General features: G+C 56.1%; 2 protein-coding genes across 4 annotated transcripts; one reads left to right on the forward strand and one right to left on the reverse strand.

Annotated features, from left to right (window-relative positions):
- The first annotated feature begins 1,455 nt into the window (after window positions 1-1,455).
- On the forward strand, window positions 1,456-9,618 carry SYDE1 (synapse defective Rho GTPase homolog 1). Of its 2 annotated transcripts, none has more exons than XM_074384474.1 (8): window positions 1,456-1,562; window positions 3,414-3,755; window positions 4,171-4,815; window positions 4,996-5,210; window positions 5,792-5,918; window positions 6,111-6,271; window positions 7,170-7,395; window positions 8,214-9,618. In XM_074384474.1, the coding sequence occupies exons 1-8, from the start codon at window positions 1,484-1,486 to the stop codon at window positions 8,615-8,617; spliced, it is 2,199 nt and encodes a 732-aa protein (XP_074240575.1). In that variant the 5' UTR covers window positions 1,456-1,483; the 3' UTR covers window positions 8,618-9,618. The 2 variants fall into 2 exon arrangements, with proteins under 2 accessions (XP_074240575.1, XP_039322759.1); XM_039466825.2 differs by lacking the exon at window positions 1,456-1,562 and adding an exon at window positions 1,818-1,975.
- ILVBL (ilvB acetolactate synthase like) lies at window positions 9,616-21,266 on the reverse strand. 2 transcript variants are annotated; one of them, XM_003944822.4, is made up of 16 exons: window positions 21,136-21,266; window positions 20,444-20,588; window positions 18,943-19,144; window positions 18,716-18,843; window positions 18,494-18,632; window positions 18,293-18,404; window positions 15,631-15,730; window positions 15,085-15,182; window positions 14,832-14,968; window positions 13,567-13,701; window positions 11,023-11,137; window positions 10,767-10,936; window positions 10,613-10,683; window positions 10,462-10,533; window positions 10,173-10,278; window positions 9,616-10,053 (listed from the first exon to the last, which is right to left on the reverse strand). In XM_003944822.4, the coding sequence occupies exons 2-16, from the start codon at window positions 20,576-20,578 to the stop codon at window positions 9,875-9,877; spliced, it is 1,899 nt and encodes a 632-aa protein (XP_003944871.1). In that variant the 5' UTR covers window positions 20,579-20,588; window positions 21,136-21,266; the 3' UTR covers window positions 9,616-9,874. The 2 variants fall into 2 exon arrangements, with proteins under 2 accessions (XP_003944871.1, XP_074240576.1); XM_074384475.1 differs by lacking the exon at window positions 21,136-21,266 and adding an exon at window positions 20,870-21,129.
- Between the last annotated feature and the right edge of the window lie 479 nt (window positions 21,267-21,745).

Genomic DNA, 21,745 nt, shown 5'->3' on the forward strand with positions numbered 1-21,745 from the left:
TTATATATATATATATATATATATATATGTGTGTGTGTGTGTGTGTGTGTGTGTGTATACATAGATATGTGATATATACACACAATATATATGTGATGTGTGTGTGTGCACATATATATATATATATATATATATATTTTTTTTTTTTTTTTTTTTTTTTTGAGATGGAGTCTCACTCTGTTGACCAGGCTGGAGAGCAGCTGCCCGATCTCCGTTTACTGCAACCTCCATCTCCTGGGTTCAAAGAATTCTCCTGCCTCAGCCTTCTGAGTAGCTTGGACTACTGGCACACACCACCATGCCCAGCTAATTTTTGTATTTTTAGTAGAAACGGGCTCACCATGTTGGCCAGGATGGGCTCCATCTCTTGACCTTGTGATCTGCCTGCCTCAGCCTCCCAAAGTGCTGGGATTACAGGTGGTAACCACCACGACCAGCCTGGTTTTATATATTTTAGGGAGACATGAAAGTAATCAATGTATGTAAGATGTACATTGGTTTGGTCTGGGAAGGCCGGACAACTCAAAGCGGGGAGAGGGCTTCCAGGTTATAGGTAGACAAAAGACAAACAGCTGCATTCTTCTGAGTTTCTGACTAGCCTTTTTGAATATCCAGTTTACAGAGATAGTCACTCATGCCTTAGTCTGGCTTAGTGAAACAAACAGGTGAGGAAGCGATCAGTTATGTGTTTGTCTCATGTGAGCAGAGGGACAGTTTTGAGTTCTGTCTGTCCTTTGCCCATAAGGAATTTCCTTGTGGACAAACTGTGAGGGAGATATGTAGCTTTTTTTTTTTTTTTTTTTTTTTTTTAAGGCAGATTCTTGCTTTGTTGACCAGGCTGGAGTGCAGTGGCACAATCTCAACAACTCACTGCAACCTCCACCTCCCATGTTCAAGCAATTCTCTGCCTCAGCTTCCCAAATAGCTGGGATTACAGGCACCCTCGCCCTCCAACCATGCCAGGTTTTGTTTTTTTGTTTGTTTGTTTGTTTGTTTTTGTTTTGTATTTTTAGTAGAGACAGAGTTTCACCATGTTGGCCAGCCTGGTTTTGAACTCCTGACCTCAAGTGATCCACTGCCTTGGCCTCCCAAAGCACTATGATTACAGAAGTGAGCCACCGTGCCCAGCTAGCTTTTTTATCCTTATAGCTAGCTATCTTACTTAGGAATAGAATGGGAGGCAGGTTTGCCCTACACAGTTCCCAGTTAGACTTTTTCCCTTTTGCTCAGTGATTTGCGGGTCTCAAGATTTATTTTCCTTTCACAATCACGACATGGTTGTTTTACATCACGACTTTTGGGGATGGTTTGTCAAACAGCAGCAGTAGTCGGAATTTGGAGGTGAGACTTTAGTGAGGAAACAGTAGCATGGGCAGAGCCAGGAAGAGGCTGGGGGTGGGGTGGGTAGTGGGGACGTAATTGAAACGAATGACACTACGGCTTGCACCAGGATGAAGCAGTACTTGGGAGGGAGAGAAGGGATATGCTCAGGTTGCGATTTGGAGACAGACCCAAGAGAACTTCCCGGATGCCATCATCCAGGGAGACTCCATCCAGGGCGGGTAGGTGACAGGGAAGACCAGGGCTCCGGCCTGTCCCACAATCGTCACGTCCCATCGAAGCTGGAGCGGATCTGGGCAGCCCGGAGCCCCTATCCCATCCCCTCCCGGCCCCAGGCAACTACATCTCCCAGCATCGCCCGCTCGGGCCGAGGGAAAGGGAAAAAAAAAAAAAAAAAAGTTTGGGCAAAGCATTCCCGGAATGTGCTTCCTGCTGGCGTGGGGCGGGGGGCGGGCGGGGAGAGGCCCGGGCGGGGCGGGGAGGGCGCGGGGCGGCGCGGCCGGAGCCCGGGACTCGCACTCGGCTCGGCCCGGCCCGGGCCGCAGCATGGCCGAGCCGCTACTCAGGAAAACCTTCTCCCGCCTGCGGGGCCGGGAGAAACTTCCCCGGAAAAAGTCGGACGCCAAGGAGCGCGGTGAGCCGGGATCACTGAGGGAAGAGGGGGCGCCAAGCCCTGCCCGGCCTAGGAGCGGGGTCCCAGGGCCCCGAGGAAGGACGGCGGGGAGATCAGGGGGAGTCCCCCCCGCACCCCGCTGCAGACGGGGGTGCCTCAAGCCAGGCGAGGGTAGGGGTCCTGGAATGAAGGGGCTGGGAGGGAGGGGGCGCGGACCGTTATGTGCAGCTGGCCAGGGATGCCAGCGCTGCGGGCTCCTTGGGAAGCCCGGGAGGGGGCCTCACCCACGACAGGAAATGGGGCCGCGACTGAGCGCCTGGAGGGTGGAGGGGAGGAGGGGCTGGGAGGCCAGGACACTGGGGCCCAGTCAAGCTGGGCAAGGGGCATCGGGAGCCCTGGAGGCGCAGGATGGGGAGATGGGGAGGCGTATTCCTGCAAAGGAGAGAGGGGGCAGCCCGTCAATCAGAGTAGCTGCTCCCCTCTGCCTCCCACCTACTAACCAGTGACTGCAGCTGCGCCTGTCTTAGCCCCAGGAAACTGTCCCCTTTATACAGATGGGGAAACTGAGACACGGAACAATTGGGTAATATGCACAGGACCAGTGACTTTAACAGCTCTTTGGACTATGCTACCAACAGAGACTCTAGTGGGTGGACATCAGAGGTGACCAGAGGAGGAGTTCAGCAGGGTAGCAAGTAAAGAGCTTAGAGAAACAGCTGCGTGGGATAGGGGAACCCAGGAAGGAAGGAGTTAAAGGCCAGATCCTCCCTCTCCCCACCAGGGCTTCCCAAAGATTCCCAAGGTTCCCAGGGCAGGGAGAAGGGCCAGGGATGCCCAAACACAAACACACACAGGAAACAGCCCAGGACATGAGAGAGGAGGGGGGAAGGGGAAGTCCGAAGGCATTGACCGTGGGGGGTCTGCCCTGGGCTGAAGGCCAAGGGCCCATCCCAGGGAATAGAGAACCCAGCTTCTGACTCCTGAGCAAGTAGTATCTGCTGTAGGCTGTGAACTTTTCCAAAAGGCTCCTGGAAGCCTCCCTGGACATAGAAATCGCATCCCCCTATTTCACAGGACACTGAGCCTCAGAGAGGGAAGTGACTTGCCCAAGGCCACCCAGATGCAGAGCTCCATGCCAGGGTTATTGAGAGGGGAGAGGAACTGGAGACAGGAATGCAGTACTATGGGCCCCAGGAAACCTGACTTACCAGACTCCTGAGGTTGCAGGGACAGAGTCCCCTTTTGGGATACCAGGGACTGAGTAGGGGGTGCTCTAAGCTGGCAACCGAAATCGATATTCTGTGGCTGCCTATTCCAAATAAAACAGCAGGACCCAAGGAGCAGTGACTTACCAGGGGCGGGTCAGGGCCGCACACAGCACCCCACCCACTGATCAATTGCACAGGGCTGCTCTGCAGGCAGTGACGGGCTGGGTCTCACTCCCTTTGCTCTCTGCCAGGCCGCCCAGTCCAGCGCCCAGAGCCCAGCCCTCCAGAGCCAGAGCCCCGGGCTCCCGAAGGGTCCCAGGCCGGAGCAGAGGGGTCCCCCAGCCCCGAGGCATCAAGGAGCCCTGCACGGGGAGCCTACCTGCAAAGCCTGGAACCCAGCAGCCGAAGATGGGTGCTAGGTGGGGCCAAGCCAGCTGAGGACACCTCTTTAGGGCCTGGGGCACCTGGCAGTGGGGAGCCCGCTGGTGAGATCTGGTACAACCCCATCCCTGAGGAAGACCCCAAACTTCCAGCATCTGAGCCCCCTGGGCCACATCCAGATTCAGCTGAGCCAGAGGGCCCAGCCCCCCAAGGTAAGCATAAGCTTCACACCCCTCTGGGGAGCACCAGCCTCACATCCCCTCCCCCCCAGGGGAACACTAGCTTTACACCCCCTCTCCCCAGGGAAGCACCAGCCTCACATCCCTCCCTTCAGGGGAGCTCCAGCCTCACATCCCCTCCCACTCAGGGAGCATCAGCCTCGCACTCCCTCCCCACCAGGGGAGCACCAGCCTCACACTCCTTCCCTTCAGGGGAGCACCAGCCCCACAACCCCTTCCTCCAGGGGAGCACCAGCATCACAACCTTTCCCTTCAGGGGAGCACCAGCCTCACATCCCCTCCCTCCAGGGACCACAAGCTTCACACCCTCTTCCCCTAGGGAAGCACCAGCCTCACCCTCCTCCACTAAGCCCAGGTTCCTGGACCCTGAGGTCTGGTCTCCGCACAGGTGCAGCCCCGGCCAGCCCCCCAACCAAAGCGTCCCGCACCAAGTCCCCGGGCCCCGCCAGGCGCCTCTCCATCAAGATGAAGAAACTTCCGGAGCTGCGGCGCCGCCTGAGCCTGCGAGGCCCCCGGGCTGGCCGGGAGCGCGAGAGGGCCGCCCCTGCGGGCTCCGTCATCAGCCGCTACCACCTGGACAGCAGCGTGGGGGGCCCTGGGCGGGCAGCAGGGCCCGGAGGCACCCAGAGCCCGAGGACCGGTTACCTCAGCGACGGGGACTCACCGGAGCGTCCAGCTGGGCCCCCGTCGCCCACCTCCTTCCGACCCTACGAGGTGGGTCCCACAGCCCGGGCGCCCCCGGCCGCACTCTGGGGCCGCCTCAGCCTGCACCTGTACGGTCTCGGGGGGCTGCGGCCAGCACCAGGGGCCACTCCCAGAGACCTCTGCTGCCTACTGCAAGTAGATGGGGAGGCCCGGGCCCGAACGGGGCCACTGCGAGGGGGGCCAGACTTCCTGAGGCTGGACCACACCTTCCACCTGGAGCTGGAGGCCGCTCGGCTCCTGCGGGCCCTGGTGCTTGCATGGGACCCTGGCGTGAGAAGGCACCGGCCCTGTGCCCAGGGCACCGTGCTGCTGCCCACAGTCTTCCGAGGTAGGACATGTGGCTGCAGGGGAGGGGGGACAGGGACCCCCAAACCCCATCGCCATCCCTGCAGAGTGCCTAGGGGGCTGGGCTGGCAGGGCTCCGGGTGAAAGGTGTGACCTGGAGTGGGGAGGCCAGGGTACAAGAACCTTCAGAGCACACCCAGCTCAGGCCTCTTTGTGTCCTCAGGGTGCCAGGCCCAACAGCTGGCTGTGCGCCTGGAGCCCCAGGGACTGCTGTATGCCAAGCTGACCCTGTCGGAGCAGCAGGAAGCCCCTGCCACAGCTGAGCCCCGCGTCTTCGGGTTGCCCCTGCCACTTCTGGTGGAGCGGGAGCGGCCGCCTGGCCAGGTGCCCCTCATCATCCAGAAGTGCGTTGCACAAATCGAGCGCCGAGGGCTGCGGGTGAGCACCCACCCCACCCCACTCACCCCTGCCAGCCCCTGGACCTCAGCCCCACTCCAGGACACCCAGTGTACAGATGCCAGACCCCAACCCCCAGACCTGAGCCGCTCCTAGCACCAATCCCAGCCTAGACAAAGGCAGAAGGGCCTCCCTTGACTGTAGTACCTTGGGCAGAACCCGTGGGTCATCCATCCATTTAATAACAAGTCCCAAGCCCTCCTGGAGCTCAGAGTCTGATGGGGAAAAACTATGACGCTAGTAATTCCCAAATGTAAAACTGTAACTGGGACTAGAGTTGGGGGCGGGGGTACCTGGAGTCTGGGATTGTTTAAAACAAAACCTGGGGTAGTCACGGAAATGTTCCTGGAGAAAATGTCAGTTTCCTAAGTCAGAGGAGGTGGGAATCAAGACAAGTAGTCCGAGCTGAGGATATGTAAGGCCAGGTTGTTCAGGTAGTTCCAACCTCCCAGCCAACAGGGCCTATTGCTGCCTTGGCCCAGAATTCCAATGCTCACCCTGTTGCTCCCTAATTAGTCTGTGGCCCCAGCAAGAAGACATCCTCTGTTTCTTCCCACACCCAGGTAGTGGGACTGTACCGTCTCTGCGGCTCGGCGGCAGTGAAGAAAGAGCTTCGGGATGCCTTTGAGCAGGACAGTGCAGCGGTCTGCCTATCTGAGGACCTGTACCCCGATATCAATGTCATCACTGGTCAGCATGCCCCCCTCGCCCCTGCCTGCTCACCCCATTCAATGCCTCACTTCAAGGCCTTGGGGCTCCTCTGGGACCTCATTCCTCCTATCTGACCTTGCTTTCACCCACCTCCTCTTCCCCCTCATCTGTGCCCCTCCTCGGCCTCAGAAGCCAGCGGTGCCCTGACCAGAGGGGGCCCTGTGTTCACAGGCATCCTTAAGGATTATCTTCGAGAGTTACCCACCCCACTCATCACCCAGCCCCTCTATCAGGTGGTACTGGAAGCCATGGCCCGTGACCCCCCAAACAGAGCTCCCCCCACCACTGATGGCACCCGAGGTCTCCTCAGCTGCCTGCCAGATGTGGAAAGGGTGAGTTGGGCCTGGTGGGAGTGGTGGGACTTGAGAGTGGGCTGATACCAACAGAATGTTTCACCCACGTCTGGGTTTGCGATGGGCATGAGCTTGCCGCATCATCATAACCCCAGGAAATAGGTGCTATTAGCATACCACTTCACAGATTTGGAAACTGAGGCCCAAAGTAGTTGAGTGAGTTGCCCAAGGTCACACAGCCAGGATGTATCAAAAATGCATGCTGAACCAGGCGGGGTGGCTCACGCCTATAATCCCAGCACTTTGGGAGGCTGAGGTGGGCAGATCACCGGAGGTCAGGAATTCAAGACCAGCCTGACCAACATGGAGAGATGGAGAAACCCCATTGCTACTAAAAATACCAACTTACCTGGTCGTGATGGCGCATACCTGTTATCCCAGCTACTTGGGAAGCCGAGGCAGGAGAATTGCCTGCAGTGAGCCTAGATTGTGCCATTGCACTCCAGCCTGGGCAACAAGAGCAAAGCTCCATCTCAAAAAATAAACAAAATTAAAAAATTAAAATGTAGGCTGAATACTGGTCTTTCCACCTACAAGGGAGGGTCCTGGCTATGGAAACTAGACCATTCCCATCCCTCTCTGTGCTTCAATACCTTCCTCTGTAAAATGGGATTCATGGCAGCTCTGCCTAACACACAGGAGTGGGTTCGAGTCCCAGCCCTACCTTTTCAATGCTTAGCTGCCTTTGGCTTCAGTATCCCCTCCAACAAAATAGGATTATAATACCAATACCTGATAATTAACAGTCTTAACCCGACCACATCCTCGCTGAGACCGTGAACCTCAGTTTCCCTACTCTAGCCACCTTAGTCTCCTGCAGTTAGGTGCCAAAGGGTCCTGACTCTGTCTGCTTTACATCCTCTCAACCCTCTCCCAGGCCACGCTGACGCTTCTCCTGGACCACCTGCGCCTCGTCTCTTCCTTCCATGCCTACAACCGCATGACCCCGCAGAACCTGGCTGTGTGCTTCGGGCCTGTGCTGCTGCCAGCACGCCAGGCGCCCACACGGTCTCGTGCCCGCAGCTCTGGCCCAGGCCTCACCAGTGCAGTGGATTTCAAGCGCCACATCGAGGTGCTGCACTACCTGCTGCAGTCTTGGCCAGGTGAGCTCATGTCCAGGGCCTGTACCACCAATCTGAGCCAGGCTGCTGCAGTAATGCCACTGTAGGGGACCAACCGATGTCTTAGGCTTGAAGCAGCCTACGCCCCCCCTCATGGGGTAAACTGGTACCTGGTTGCCTCAGCAACCAGTTCAGATCCAATCAATCTGTTGTGTCTTTTTTATTTTATTTTATTTTATTTTATTTTTATTTATTTTTTTTTTTGGTAAAGACAGGGTTTCCCTATGTGGCCCAAGCTGGTCTCAAACTCATGATCTCAAGCCATCCTCCTGCCTCAGCCTTCCAAAGTACTGGGATTATAAACTAAATCACCTTGCCCCATGGAGCCGATCCATCTTTTTTCTTTTCTTTTTTTTCTTTCTTCTTTTTTTTTTTTTTTTTTTTTTTTTTTTTTGAGATGAAGTCTCACTCTGTAGCCCAGGCTGGGGTGCAGTGACATGATCTAAGCTCACTGCAACGTCCACCTCCCAGGTTCAAGGGATTCTCCTGTCTTAGCCTCCCAAGTAGCTGGGATTATAGGCACACACCACCAGTCCCAGCTAATTTTTGTATTTTTTAGTAGAGGTGGGTTTTCACCATGTTGGTCACACTGATCTTGAACTCCTGACCTCAGGTGATCCACCCACTTCAGCCCTCCCAAAGTGCTGGGATTACAGGCATGATCCAGGGTACCTGCCCCTATCCATCTTTGATCAGTCAGAGGCCCTGCCTCTTGGCATGCCAATCAGAGGCCTAGTTGCCTAAGCAACCAACCAGGTTGGTTGTCGCCTCTGTGTATGACCCACCCTGTCTCTCTCCAGATCCCCACCCGCCCCCAGAAGCTCCAGATGTCGCACCGTACTTGAGGCCCAAACGGCAGCCACCTCTGCACTTGCCGTTGGCAGACCCCGAAGTGGTGTCTCGGCCCCGAGGCCGAGGAGGCCCCGAGAGCCCCCCAAGCAACCGCTATGCCGGCGACTGGAGCGTTTGCGGGCGGGACTTCCTGCCATGTGGGCGGGACTTCCTGTCTGGGCCGGACTACGACCACGTGACGGGCAGCGACAGCGAGGACGAGGACGAGGAGGCTGGCGAGCCGAGGATCACTGCTGACTTCGAAGACGACTTCGATGCGCCCTTCAACCCGCACCTGAATCTCAAAGACTTCGACGCCCTCATCCTGGATCTGGAGAGGGAGCTCTCCAAGCAGATCAATGTGTGCCTCTGAGCCAGAGGACGGGGTGGGGCCCTGGTTACTAAGGACCGGGTGCCCAGTTGCTAAGGCGGTGCCCTGGTAACCGAGGAGAGCCAGACCTGTTGCTCAGGTGGAGCTCCTGGTTGCCAGGGAGTTACCGCGGGACCAGTCGTGTGCACGGCCGAGAGTCATTCCTGGTTTCCAGGGCCCAGTATTTGGACGCTAGTTGCGAAGTCTGGGGACTGGGGATTTTAGGGACCAGCGGTTGTGACCATCTTTCCTAAGCACCAAGGAAAACCTTTTTTGTTGCCAAAAAAGGCAGTTCTCACGCTTGCTAGGCTGGCCTCTCTTGCCTCCCCTTGGCTGCGGAAACACCAGTTGCAGTGAGCATAACCCTGGCATGGTGAGCCACCTCTAGTGGGTCCTCTTGCTGCTGCCAACCAAATCAGTATTAGCTTTGAGCACTGCACTCTGTTTCTCCCTCCTTTGGACGACCCAAGGACTAGCATGATGCACTGTTTGTGGGGGGCAGCCCCTATCCCGGGTTCCAGCAGGGATACGAGGGCAGCCTGGGACTTAAGAGAAACAGCTGGTTTCCCCCACCCTTTTTCTAAGACCCCACGATTGGCCTCTAGTCAGCAAATGGAGATAACACAGTCTGGCCTTTCCCATCCCCGTCCCCCTGTCCCCACCCGTGAAAAACATTGAGCACTTAAGCCCCTCCCTTTTGGAGGGGGCCCCCCTGAAGTGTCAGGCTGGGGGCAGTCTGGTACGGAACATATTTATTGCCTCCGTGCATATGTGTGTGTCTGTGAGGACTGGTGTGCGTGGACACGTCTGGAGCAGGCGTGTGGGGCTCTTTCAGGGACCACGGAGGAGGGAGCAGTTTGCAGTGCCCAGCCATCCTGAAATCCCCAGTAATGGTGCCTCAGTGGGCCCGAGTTCCACTGGGAGGGTATAGTTCCCTCCTGTCTCCCTCTTCTTTTCCGCACCTCCATCTTTGTGGATAATAAATCAATATGCACAAGTCCTAAGACTGAGTACTTCCGCCCATGTGGGCCAGAGTGGTTTATTCTGTCTCCATAAGAGAGGACAAAGGGCACAGCTGGCTCTGCGGAGAGGAAGGCCCAAGAGCTCACCAGGGAGCCTCTCTGAGCTTTGACCCCTCCATCCACTCCTCAGTCATCTGGCCTCATGGGATAGGCCCAGGGCTAACAATGATGAGACTCCAAACCAGCTGGACACAGTCCAGGGGCAGGAAGGCTGCCAGGCGTCCTGACCCACAAGGCCCTATACAGCAATGGAGCCATCACGGAAGTCCGTCCTCCCGATGAGAATGTTTACCACAACTGGGTGGCCATCTCGGCACTGCTGCTGGGCGTTGTGCAGCACCTCGACCACCTGATCCTCATTCTCCCGTGAGAGCAGCAAGCCCCGGGCCCCCAGACCCACGGCTGCCTTGTGATAATCTGAAAGAGGAGATTAAGTCAGACGGTGGCAGGGACTCAGCCCACCACATGTGCAGCCAGCCCAGGAGAGAAACTCAAACAGCCTCCTGTTCTTCCCCCACTTGCTGAGGCCCCCTCACCAGTGTAGGCCAGACCACAAGCCACGTTGCTGCCCAGACAGGGCACCTGCTCCCGGGAAATCTGCGTCCAGCCAGCATCATTCCCTACCAAGGCCATCACTGGGATCTACAGGAAGAAGATGGGACCAGGTCACAGCCTTCAGCCCCATGGCTTGGCCAGCCAGAGGACAGAGACCTCTACCAGACAGGGCCTCTGCCAGACAGGAGGCTCCCTCCCCACCTCAGCCCATCCCTGGTGACATCTCCCAGAACCCCAGGTCCTAAGCCTCCCTCAGGGCAGCCCAGTCACCTTGTGCCTGACAAACGTATCAAATTCGATGAGGCTGTAGCCAAAAGCTCCATCCCCAAATAGGCACCAGACCTGGTGGGGAGGGGACCCAGGATGGTTAGGGTGGATCAGAGACCAGAGAGCAGCCAGTCTCCCAAATCCAGGGCCTTACCTCGGCATCTGGCCGGCACAGCTTGGCCCCAAGTGCAAATCCTGCGCCAACTCCCAGAGTCCCAAAGGCCCCTTAAGAGGACCAAGAGCAGATGGGTGTGAAGGTGTCCGGATGGATGGGGTACCCGTTGCCCCAGGCAGGGGCCCTTCCTTACCAGGATCGAGCCAGCACAGGGGGCCACGGGGCTGTACCAGATGGGCAGCAGTGCCCACGAAGTCCCCGCCATCTACCACCAGAATCGAGTTGTCAGGTAGCATTTCCTCCACCAGCTGCAGCACCCGCACTGGGTTGAGGTGCTGAGCCACAGGCACTGCTGCCTTCTCCCTGCGACAGGACAGCGAAAGTCACCAGGGTTGGCAGCAGGGTCTTCCGGGAATGCCTGTCCTACCTCTGTTCCACTCAGCCCCCACCGAAATGTCTGCTCCTTCTGCCGGTCAGCTTCCTGCAGCTCCTCCACCCAGTCTGGGGCCCACGTCTGGCCCTGAAGGCCTTCCACCAGCTTCAGCACGAAGGAACCCACATCTCCTGGGGAAGGAAGAGAGCACAGCTGTGGGGAGCTGGCTTCCTCCAGTTCTTCCAGCACCAGAGGCCTCAAAACAGCAAGAAGCCAGCAGCAGCATCCGAGCAGGCAGATGGGAAGCAGGCCAGGGGTGCTCCTAGGAAAAAACAGCTGAAACACCCCAGAACCTGCCAGAACCACGGAAGGCCAGCCCAGGTGGATAGGGAGGGCAAGGCCCAAAAAACACAGCTTAGGAAGCACAAGGCAGGTGACAAGCCAAACTGGCCTGGTCCCCTCCCTCTACCCCCCCACCCCAGATCACTAAGTCTTGTCACTTCTACCTGGGAAACATTCAATGAAGAGCTACATCCACCAAGCACATCCCTCAAATCCAGGCATGTGGAAGCACGTGACAAACATTACTGAAGTGAACTAAGAAGCAGCCCTATGATATACTTTTCAGCACCTCATTTTTATTTTTGTTTTTTGAGATGGAATCTTGCTCTGTTGCCAGGCTGGAGTACAGTGGCATGATCTCGGCTCACCGCAACCTGGGTTCAAGTGATTCTCCTGCCTCAGCCTCTCGAGTAGCTGGGACTACAGGCACGCACCACCATGCCCAGCTAATTTTTGTATTTTTAGTAGAGACGGGGTTTCACCATGTTGGCCAGATGGTCTCGATCTTGTGATCCACCCACCTCAGCCTCCCAAAGTGCTGGCATTACAGCTGTGAGTCACTGTACCCGGCCTACCACCCCATTTTTGAAATGATCATGGAGGCTCCAAGGTGAGGCTCTCTCGCTGTTCATCTCCACTCCAGGCCTCCTCGTTTCTGTCCTGGCCCTATTTTTTTTTTTTTTTTTTTTTTTGAGATGTTGTTTCACTGTTGTCTCCCAGGCTGGAGTGCAGTGGCACAGTCTCAGCTCACTGCAACCTCCGTCTCCCAGGTTCAAGCGATTCTTCTGCCTCAGCCTCCCAAGTAGCTGGGACTACAGGCACCCACCACTATGCCCAGCTAATTTTTGTATTTTTAGTAGAGATGGGGTTTCATCATGTTGGCCAGGATGGTCTTGAACTCCTGACCTCAGGTGATCCTCCCACCTCAGCCTCCCAAAGTTCTGGGATTACGGGCATGAGCCACCGCATCCGGCGTGTCCTGGCCATTTTTAACAGCCCCCTGGCCTCTACTCGGCCCCCTTCCGGCCTGCCGTCCACAGCTGCTGAGTGGACCTTCCCAACACAGATGCAATGGTGCCACTTCTCTGCTTAACACAAGAGTGTCCTGTCGCCTACGCTACAGGGGAGGCAACATCCTCAGAACGATGAACCAAGTTCAAGTCCAAGGGGACTAAAGTAAGGGAAAGGCAGAGATATGGTGGGAAGACAGAGAGGCTAAAGGGCCAAGGAATGTGCTCTCTGTCCTGAGGGCAGTGTGCAGGGTGGGAGGGAACATAATCACATGCATGCTACCAAGCCTCCCTCTGTGTCCACCCCACCATTTGTCCTACAGAAGCATCTGTCAGGATGGCCGCAGTAGCTCTGGTCTGTAATCCCAGCACTTTGAGAGGCCAAGGCAGAAGGATCACTTGAGGCCAGGAGTTCACCACCAGCCTGGGCAACATAGTGAGATACCGATTCCACACAAAAAAATTTAAAAATTAGCCTGGCATGGTGGTGCACACTTGTAGTCCCAGCTACCCAGGAGGCTACGGCTGGAGGATTGCTTGAGCCTGGGAGTTGGAGGCTGCAGTGAGCTGGGATGGCACTACTGCATTCCAGCCTGGGTGACAGAGTAAGACCTTGTCTCTAAAAATTAAAAAAAAAAAAAAAAAAAGGCCAGGTGCAGTGGCACACACCTATAATCCCAGCACTTTGGAAAGCCGACGCAGGCAGGTCACAAGGTCAAGAGATCAAGACCATCCTGGCCAACACTGTGAAACCCCATCTCTACTAAAACTACAAAAAAATTAGCTGGGCGTGGTGGTGGGCACCTGTAGTCCCAGCTACTCGGGAGGCAAGAAAATTGCTTGAACCTGGGAGGTGGAGGCTACAGTGAGCCATCACACCTCTGCACTCCAACCTGGCGACAGAGCAAGACTCCATTTCAAAAATAAAATAAAATAAAATAAATTTTATTTATTTATTTATTTTTTTTGAGATGGGGTTTTTCACCATGTTGGCCAGCATGGTCTCGATGTCTTGACCTTGTGATCCACCCGCCTCAGTCTCCTAAAGTGCTGGGTTTACAGTCATGAGCCACTGTGCCCAGCCATAAAATACAGAAAGAAGCATTCATCAGTATAAGAGCCAACTATTTGTCTCCGGTTCCCTGGCTGCCCTCTAGGACAAGGTCTGGGCCTCAATCATCATACCAGGCTCAAGCCACCTGCAGCAGAAGCCAGGAGGATAGGAACCAGGGGAGTACATATGTGTAAGGCAGGATTAGGGGGCTCACCCTGCACAGCCTCCTGGGGCTTCCAGAAGATGTCTGAGTTGAACAACATCTCTTCCCGGTTACGATTGACGATGATGATCTTGCTGCTGCGGCTGAAGACACGCCCATAGGATAGGCGGAAGTCGCACACGGTTCCTGGAGTCGGGGATAGGGATGCAGTGGACAGAGGGCCCGTGTCCTCTTCCTTACTTGATCCAATGTGGCAGACTCAATGCAAAAGAGTCCCTGTTCCTCACAGAGTCTCCCTGCACCTGTGCCACCTGCAGTGACTTCACAGCTCCCCACACACCTTGAATCTGGGCTGGCCTCATGACATGCTTTGGCAAGCAAGACAGGGCAAAGGCGGGTTCTGTTTTCCCAGATGGCCGTAATATCTCCCATCCTGTCTCCACTTGTACTAGGTCCCCTTGACATGCTGCCCATGGAGAGAGGTGAGGCCTGCGTCCCTTTTCCTTGAGTCTGGTAGCAGAAGTGACACAGCATGACACCCGAGGCTAAGTCAGAAGAGATGCAGTTTCTTCTTTGTTCGCTTTTAGAGGCCTGGGTGGCTGTCTAAGAAGTCTTACTACCCCAAGGCCGCCATGAAACCCAAGCCACATGGAGAGGCCTGCATAGTTGCCCTAGTCCACAGCTCCAGCATCAGCTGGCATCAATTGCAAGACCACTGAGTGAAGACATCTCCAGATGATTCAGGACCCCCTGCCCCATTCCTGCAGACTCAACTTCAAGAAGCCACACAGCCTCCACTCTCTCTCTCTCTTGAATAAGTGTGCTCTCCCAGCCCTAGAGTTTTCTCATCCTTTACCAAGTGGGCCGGCCCAGGCTGGCCTGCTGGAGGATGAGAAACGTGGGGGGCATGGAGACAGGGGTGAAGAACTCTGTGACCCCAGCTGAGGCCATCCAGACCAGCTGCAGGCCAATCCCCAAACAGGTGAGTGAGCCCAGCCTAGATCAGCACAGCTGCCTACCCAAGTGCAGACTCATGGATGAGCCCAGCCAAAACCACAGCTACCACCTACCTTACAGGTGGGTCTTGAGAAATCAGAAATGCATTTTCAACCATTGAGTTTGGGGATGGTTGTTACAGGGCAGTAGCTAACTGATACACCTATAATGCGTCTAGTGGGGTTCAAAGCACTTTATGTTAAAATGTGTATCAAGTACTGTAGGTGCCCACTAGATGTTCATCCTCCTCTCTGTGAAGCTGGGTGATAGGGTGAGGGAGTTCCTGGGGGAAGGAGGGAAAGGAAGACGCTCAGGCCCACCTGCTAGGACGATGACATCCGCCTTCTTCAGAGCCGCGCTGCGGTTCTGCCGTATGTGGAGGGGGTGGTTTCGGCCTAACAGCCCCCGTGCCATCCCCCCGAGGAAGCAGGGAACACCAAGGGTCTCCACAGCAGCCCTGGGAGTCCAGGCAGAGCAGAGGTCAGTGTGGCCAGGGCCTCCACCCCTCCCCAGGAGCACCCGAGGACCCCGGACCGGGAACATGAAAACAAGGGCAGGGCTGGGGCTTCTCACTGAAGCTTGTCAGCGGGCGTCGGAGTGAGCAGGGCCTGACTCCCTAGCACCATCAGGGGCCTCTTGGCCCGGCTCAGGATCTCCACGCAGCGCTGAACCTAGGGCAAGAGGCAGGGCTCAAAGGACTGTCTTTTTATTTATTTTCTGAGACATAGTTTCACTCTGTTTCCCAGGCTGGAGTGCAGTGGCGTGATCTCGGCTCACTGAAGCCTCCACCTCTCGGGTTCAAGCAATCCTCCAGCCTCAGCCTCTGGAGTAGCTGCGATTACAGGCACATGTGACTATGCCCAGCTAATTTTTGTATTTTTAGTAGAGACAGTTTCACCATGTTGGCCAGGCTAGTCTTGAACTCCTGGCCTCTAGTGATCCAGCCGCCTCAGCCTCCTTAAGTGTTGGGATTACCACCATGAGCCACCATGCCTGGCCAGAGGGCTGTCCTTGAATCTCCATGAGTACCCAGGATCAAGGCCCCAATACTGGACTTAGGGACAGGGTCAGGGGGCCGTGCCAGGTGGGGTCCTATGACAGAAAAGAGAGGCAATTCACCTGCTGGGGGGCAGCCTGGGGGATGTCCAGGGGCAGCGGTCCCTCGGGCTGAGGCTCCCAGGCCCCCGCAAAGAGGTTGGCCAGGTAATTCTCTAAATACCTGCAAGTGGGAGGGGAAAGAACCAAGTTACCAGGATTAATTACAAGGATCCCAGGATCCGAGGGAAGAGAGGGGGCAGGAAAGGGGCCAGGAAAAAAGCCAGGGGCTAAGTGGCATGGGGACGGGGGTGGATGAGTGATAGCGCAGGGACGAGTGAACCCCGGTGGCCAAGTCTCCAGCTGCCCATTTCCCCTCGGTAGCCTCTGGTGCCCACCCCAACTCCACTTAGCCCCCTGGAAGCAAGGAATGCAGGCTCAGCATGCTAGGAGTAAGCCTGTGGGTCCAACAGATATGCGCTCAGGTCCTGGTTCCATCAATTCCCAGCTGTGCAACTTAGGGCAAGTGACTTCACCCTTCTGAGCTTCTGCCTCTGTAAATGGAAATATGAACCTCCCTCCTGAGCTTCAAGGATCTATCCATTTAGGTAGTGAGGCGTTATGAACACTGTCCTCTCTCGCTTCAAACGGGGCCTTCTCGGTCTCCTTACCCATTGGGCCCCAGGGCCCCAACTTTGCTGAAGGACCTGTGCAGGGCCCTGGAGACACAAAGATAGAGCTTGCCCAGCCCTGCTCTTAGGGAGCACTCTGTTCAGCCAAAGACAGACACATGGGCATTGGCAAGAAGCAGTCGGAGCCCAGAGCCAGAAGCCTCCGCTTCGGCTGTTAAGGACAGGCCAAGGCAGGGCGCGGTGGCTCACACCTCTAATCTCAGCACTTTGGGAGGCCGAGGTGGGTGGATCACAAGGTCAAGCAGTTGGAGACCATACTGGCCAACATGGTGAAACCGCATCTCTACTGAAACACAAAAATTAGCCAGGTGTGGTGGCATGTGCCTGTAATCCCAGCTACTCAGGAGGCTGAAGCAGGAGAATTGCTTGAACTTGGGAGGCAGAGGTTGCAGTGAGCCAAGATCACGCCACTGCACTCCAGCCTGGCGACAGAGTGAGACTCCATCGCAGAAAAAAAAAAAAAGAACAGGCCAAGATAGCACAGGAGAAGCAGCCAAGGATGGAACTGTGGGAAACCCCGCATATAAAGAAAAGGCAAGGGAAACTGAGGCAGGAGGACTGACTGAGGCCAGGAGTTCAAGGCTGTGGTAAGCTACGATCGCACCACTGCACTCTAGTCTGGGTAACAGAATGAGACCCTGTCTCAAAAAAAACCGAAAAGGACAAGATAAGAGAGAGCCTTGTGAGACATAGTTCAAGAGAGAAGGACGAGGAGAACAAGGGAAGGCAGTGACCTGGAAGCCAGGGGGAAAAGTGCATTAAGAATGAGGCTACATGGCCAAAATGGCGAAACCCCATCTCTACTAAAAATACAAAAATTAGCCAGGCATGGTGGCATGCACCTGTAATCCCAGCTACTTGGGAGGCTGAGGCAAGAGAATCACTTGAACCTGGGAGGTGGAGGTTGCAGTGAGCCAAGACTGCACTACTGCACTCCAGCCTGGGCGACAGAGCAAGACTCCATCTCAAAAAAATATAAAGAATGAGGCCATAGAACAAAATCACTACTGCCTGAGCTGACCCTCGGGCGCTTCACACTCACCCGGAGTGCAGGAACCTGAGTGCCTTGTCCACAGATGATGCCCTACGCCTGTCCTGAGACCTGGCACATGGCTGCCACTCACTAAATGTACAGAAAGGAAGAGCCAAGGACAGGCAAAGGGAAGGAACTGAGGGGAAGGGAGAGGAGGAGGAAGAAGAGAAGGAGGAAGCAAACGAGGAAGAGAATAGGCTGGGTGTGGTGGCTCACATCCATATTCCCAACAATTTGGGAGGCCAAGGAAGGTGGATCACTTGAGGTCAAGAGTTCAAGATCAGCCTGGCCAACATGGTGAAACCCAGTCTCTACTAAAATACGAAAATTAGCCACATGTGGTGTGCCTGTAGTCTCAGCTACTAGGGAGGCTGAGGCAGGAGAATTGTTTGAACCTTGGAGGTGGAGGTTGCAGTGAGCCGAGATGGCACCGCTGCACTCTAGCCAGGGTGAAGAAGACTGTCTCAAAAAAAAAAAAAGGGTGGAGGGACAAAGATGTGAAGGAAGGAGAGAAGGAGGAAAGAGAGGGCTCGAGTCTGGGCTCTGCCACTTCTTAGCTGTGTGACTTTGGGCAAGAGACTTCACCTTTTTGAGCTTCCTCCACTGTAAATATAAAAGTGAACCTCCCTTCTGAGGTTCAAGGATCATCCTTTAGGGACAGGAAAATGGAGAGGGTGAGGAGAAAGAGAGAGGAGGAAAGGGAGGAGAAGAGGAAGGAAGAGGGAGGAGGAAAAGGAAGAAGAGATGATGGAGGAGGAGAAGAAGAAAAGGAAGAAGAGGAGGAGAGCTGTTCTGAGCCTCTCCCCTCTGCTGCCTCCACGAGGGCCACCTTGCTTTCCCCATCCACTCAATTCATTCCTGCCTCAGGACCTTTGCACATGCTGTTCCTCCTACCTGGAATGCTCTCCACACAGCAGTCTCCTCCCAGTCCACATGTGAATCAAAGGAGGATGGGCACGAGCTGAAAGCTGCAGGAGAGGACAGGGGATGGAGGAGAGAATGGCAAGGTGGGGCTATTTACCAGGAGACCACTCGGCCCACAAGGCCCTTGGGTGGCTTGGCTGGCACCATCTCCTTCTGGACCATGAAGTAGGGGTACAGCACATCAATGGGCAGCTCCACAAACACCGGACCTGCGGGGACAGGAATGACACTGAGTCTGCAACATGCATCCCCAGCCCCTCAGTCCCAGTGCTGCTCAGCACCACCATCCTCCACCTACCTGGGGTGCCAGACTGGGCGGCAGCCATTGCGGCCCTCAGGGTGGGCACAATGTCCCGAACCCTCCGCACAGACGCACAGAACTTACAGAGCGGCCGGAACAGGGACAGCTGATCCACGGCCTGGAGCGCACCCCGGTTCTAGCAAAGACAGGTGTGGCAGGGTTACCACGTGAGCCCGTTAAGACCCCCTGGGCCCCCATTGGCCACCATGGACTGGGTACCTGCAGCAGAGTGCTGGCAGCCCCACCCAGAAGCAAGACTGGGGAATGGGCCATCTGAGCGTTCTTCACCGCAGTCACTGTGTTGGTGAGGCCAGGGCCAGCCGTCACTGCTGCCACGCCCACCGTCCCTGGAACACAGAACCCATCACGGCCACGCCCACTCTCCTAGCCATTCTCCCACCTCTACTCTATCCACCAGTCCCCAGCCCTCTCTGCAATGCCCTCACCAGACAGGCGGGCCATAGCATCAGCAGCAAAGACGGCCGTGACCTCATGGCGTGTGTCCACCACACGGATGCCCAGTTTCTCACAGGCCACCAGCAGCGGGGAAATGTGCCCACCGACCAGCGTGAAGACGAACCGCACGCCATGGGCCCTCAGCACAGCGGCCACGTTCTCTCCGCCATGCCGGACGCTTGCCTTGTCCACCTGGGCCCAAGGAGTGGGTGGAACAATAGAGTCAAAGGCCACGCCAGAGGACAGCAGGGAGAGGGGGCAATCCCCCTGCCCCAGGTAAGGGGGCAGGAGCAGGGTGGGAGGTCAAGGGAAGCTTGGTCTTGGTTAGGCATACATTACATTACACACCAGGCTCAAAGCAAGGCACAGCGTCTTATCAGAACTCCTTGTCATTACATCTCTTATAGCTGAGGACATCAACACTTGCCCAAGCAAGATTGAAAGTCCAATAATAGAACCCACACTGTCAAGTGCCGTACTGCTACACTTTCTGCATCCGGATGGCAAGGCAATCAGGGAGAGAGGAGAGGGTTACCTAACCCAGGAGGTTTAGCCAGGAGCACAAGGCAGAGAGCCATTTGCTATGACTCCTGCCTGCCCTCTAGTATCGATGCAAGGCCTGGCAGCTGGACTGCTGATCCCAGCCTCTCTGACGGATGCTAAACAGCCCCAGGCTTAGTTGACAGGCTACCAGCCACCATGTGCCTGGCACAGGAGTTAGTTCCTGGTACACACTGTACTGAGGCCTCCCAACCCCAGCGGCCTCACAGTTCTGCACATCCAAGGCTTGCTTTAAATCTCCCCAAGTCCCGAAGGTCAGTGGCATCACACCTGGCTAGCAGGAGGACTAGAGAAGGGTTTGGGGAGGGAGAGGTCAAACCTGGTCCCTGCTAGGAGAGAAAGGGTTGAGGAGGGGGTCTGTGGAAGGGGTAAATTTCAAACAGGTGTGCAAGTAGTTTGGGGGGAGGCATGTGGGGTCACCTAGGGAAAACTACCACACAATCTCTCTGAGACTTAGCTTCCTCCTGCAGAAAATGAAGTCAGAAAGAACAGCACCTACTTTCAAGGAAAAGGTAAGGGGTAGGTAAGAAAGTCTAAAGTGCTGAACTCAGCAAAGAGCAACTGTCACCCCCTCACTGCTACCCCCTCACTGGTGCCTGCCCTCAGCCCCATCTATCCCATCCAGTTTAGGGAGCACAATCAGAGTGCCGTCTGTGAAAAGAGCCACTGGGGAAGGAGGTAGGCGGGGTTCGAGTGCCCGGGCAGAGGCCGCTTCCGTGTTCTCTATCACTAGTGGCAAAGTTCAGGCCCCCACAGGCAGGCAGTGTGGCAACGGAGACAGGGTCCTGGACAGAACCTCTTACCAGTTCCCCTGGGCTAGTCGGGACTCGCTTTCCCACGCTGCACAGCGAGGAGTGAACTGGAAGCAGCACCACGAGGCCCCTCCCTCTTTGGTTGCCCCCAGCCCGCCTCCCATCTCTTGCCCCGCACCTTGTGCAGCAGCTGATAGAAGAGCCCCAGGCGGTGCGCGGCGCCCAGCAAGGCGGCCACCAGCGTCCCGCAGGCCAGGAGCAAAAAGAAGGGGAAGAAACTCTCGACAGGGGCGGCGGCCTCGGGGATCTCCATGAGGTGGCACCTGATAGAGAAAGAGCACTGCCCAGACTGGGGCGCGACACGGACCTTATCCGGAAGAAATCGCGCCCCCTCCTCGAGACCGAATCCACGGCCACGCCCCTAACCCTGCCAGGCCACACCCCTTGTGTGCCTAGGCACTGGGTGAGGCCGCCTCTCTGAGACAAAGTCACGCCCCACGCGGCGCTAACCCCAGTCCTTGACGTCACCACCACTCCCACCCAAACTAGCCACCACAGGTTACGGCGATGACAACAGCTCTACACAGAGTTATCTTCCACTTACCTACTTGTCAAAGGACAAGCGGAAGCCCCGCCTCTCTTTCCACAACGGGACCCCAAATCTCAGCCCCAGCACTGAGCCCGCCCCACGGTACGTCACCAACAGGCACGAGGTTACGCCCCCTGAGTTAGCAGGCGCGACCCTCTGCGCAAGCCACGCTTCTCTCTTGGAGAGCCCAAGCCTGACCCCTGACCCCGGGCCACGGGTCGAGGTCACATCGCATCAGGATGCGGTTCTCTGTTACCAGCTCGACCCCCGAGGTTATTCACCTTCACCTCCAGAATAGGGCGCTGCCTCCGGCAGAATTCGGCCCCCTCCGTGTCACGTGACCCTGGAGCGCGGCCGTGCCCCTTTCGCCCACTTGGCTCAGCGGCGTCCCGTAGTCCGGCCCGGTGCGCATGCGCACAGTCGGAATCACGCTCGGGAGCCACCCGAAAGAGCCTTGCCTCTACTGGCCGCCTCGCGCGCAGGCCCCGCCTACCCTCGCCTTTCATTGGCTTGCACTGCAGGCCTCGAAGCTATTTTATTTTTTTTAAACCAGGAGGCTACGCCCCTCAGCGGCTTCTGGAGCGAGGACCTTTGGGGAGCCACCTTCCACAGCCTGCCATTGACCCCACATTTGCAAGCCCTAGGTTCAGGTCCTCCGAACACAGCTCGCTTTCCGCATCAGTGGGGCCAGACCACTGCACTCTAGCCTGGGCGACAGAGCAAGACCGTGTCTCAAAAAAATTAAAATGGTAGATTTTATGTTATGTGTATTTCCACACTATAAATATTTATGCACGTATATATGTGTGCGTATGTGCGTATATTATTTATAAAAGAAATAGCCAGCAAAGGAAACCCAAATTGAGGCACATTCTACAAAATGCATGACCA

This window comes from Saimiri boliviensis, chromosome 14 (genome assembly GCF_048565385.1).
Source record: "Saimiri boliviensis isolate mSaiBol1 chromosome 14, mSaiBol1.pri, whole genome shotgun sequence".
NCBI classification, from domain to species: Eukaryota; Metazoa; Chordata; class Mammalia; order Primates; family Cebidae; genus Saimiri; species Saimiri boliviensis.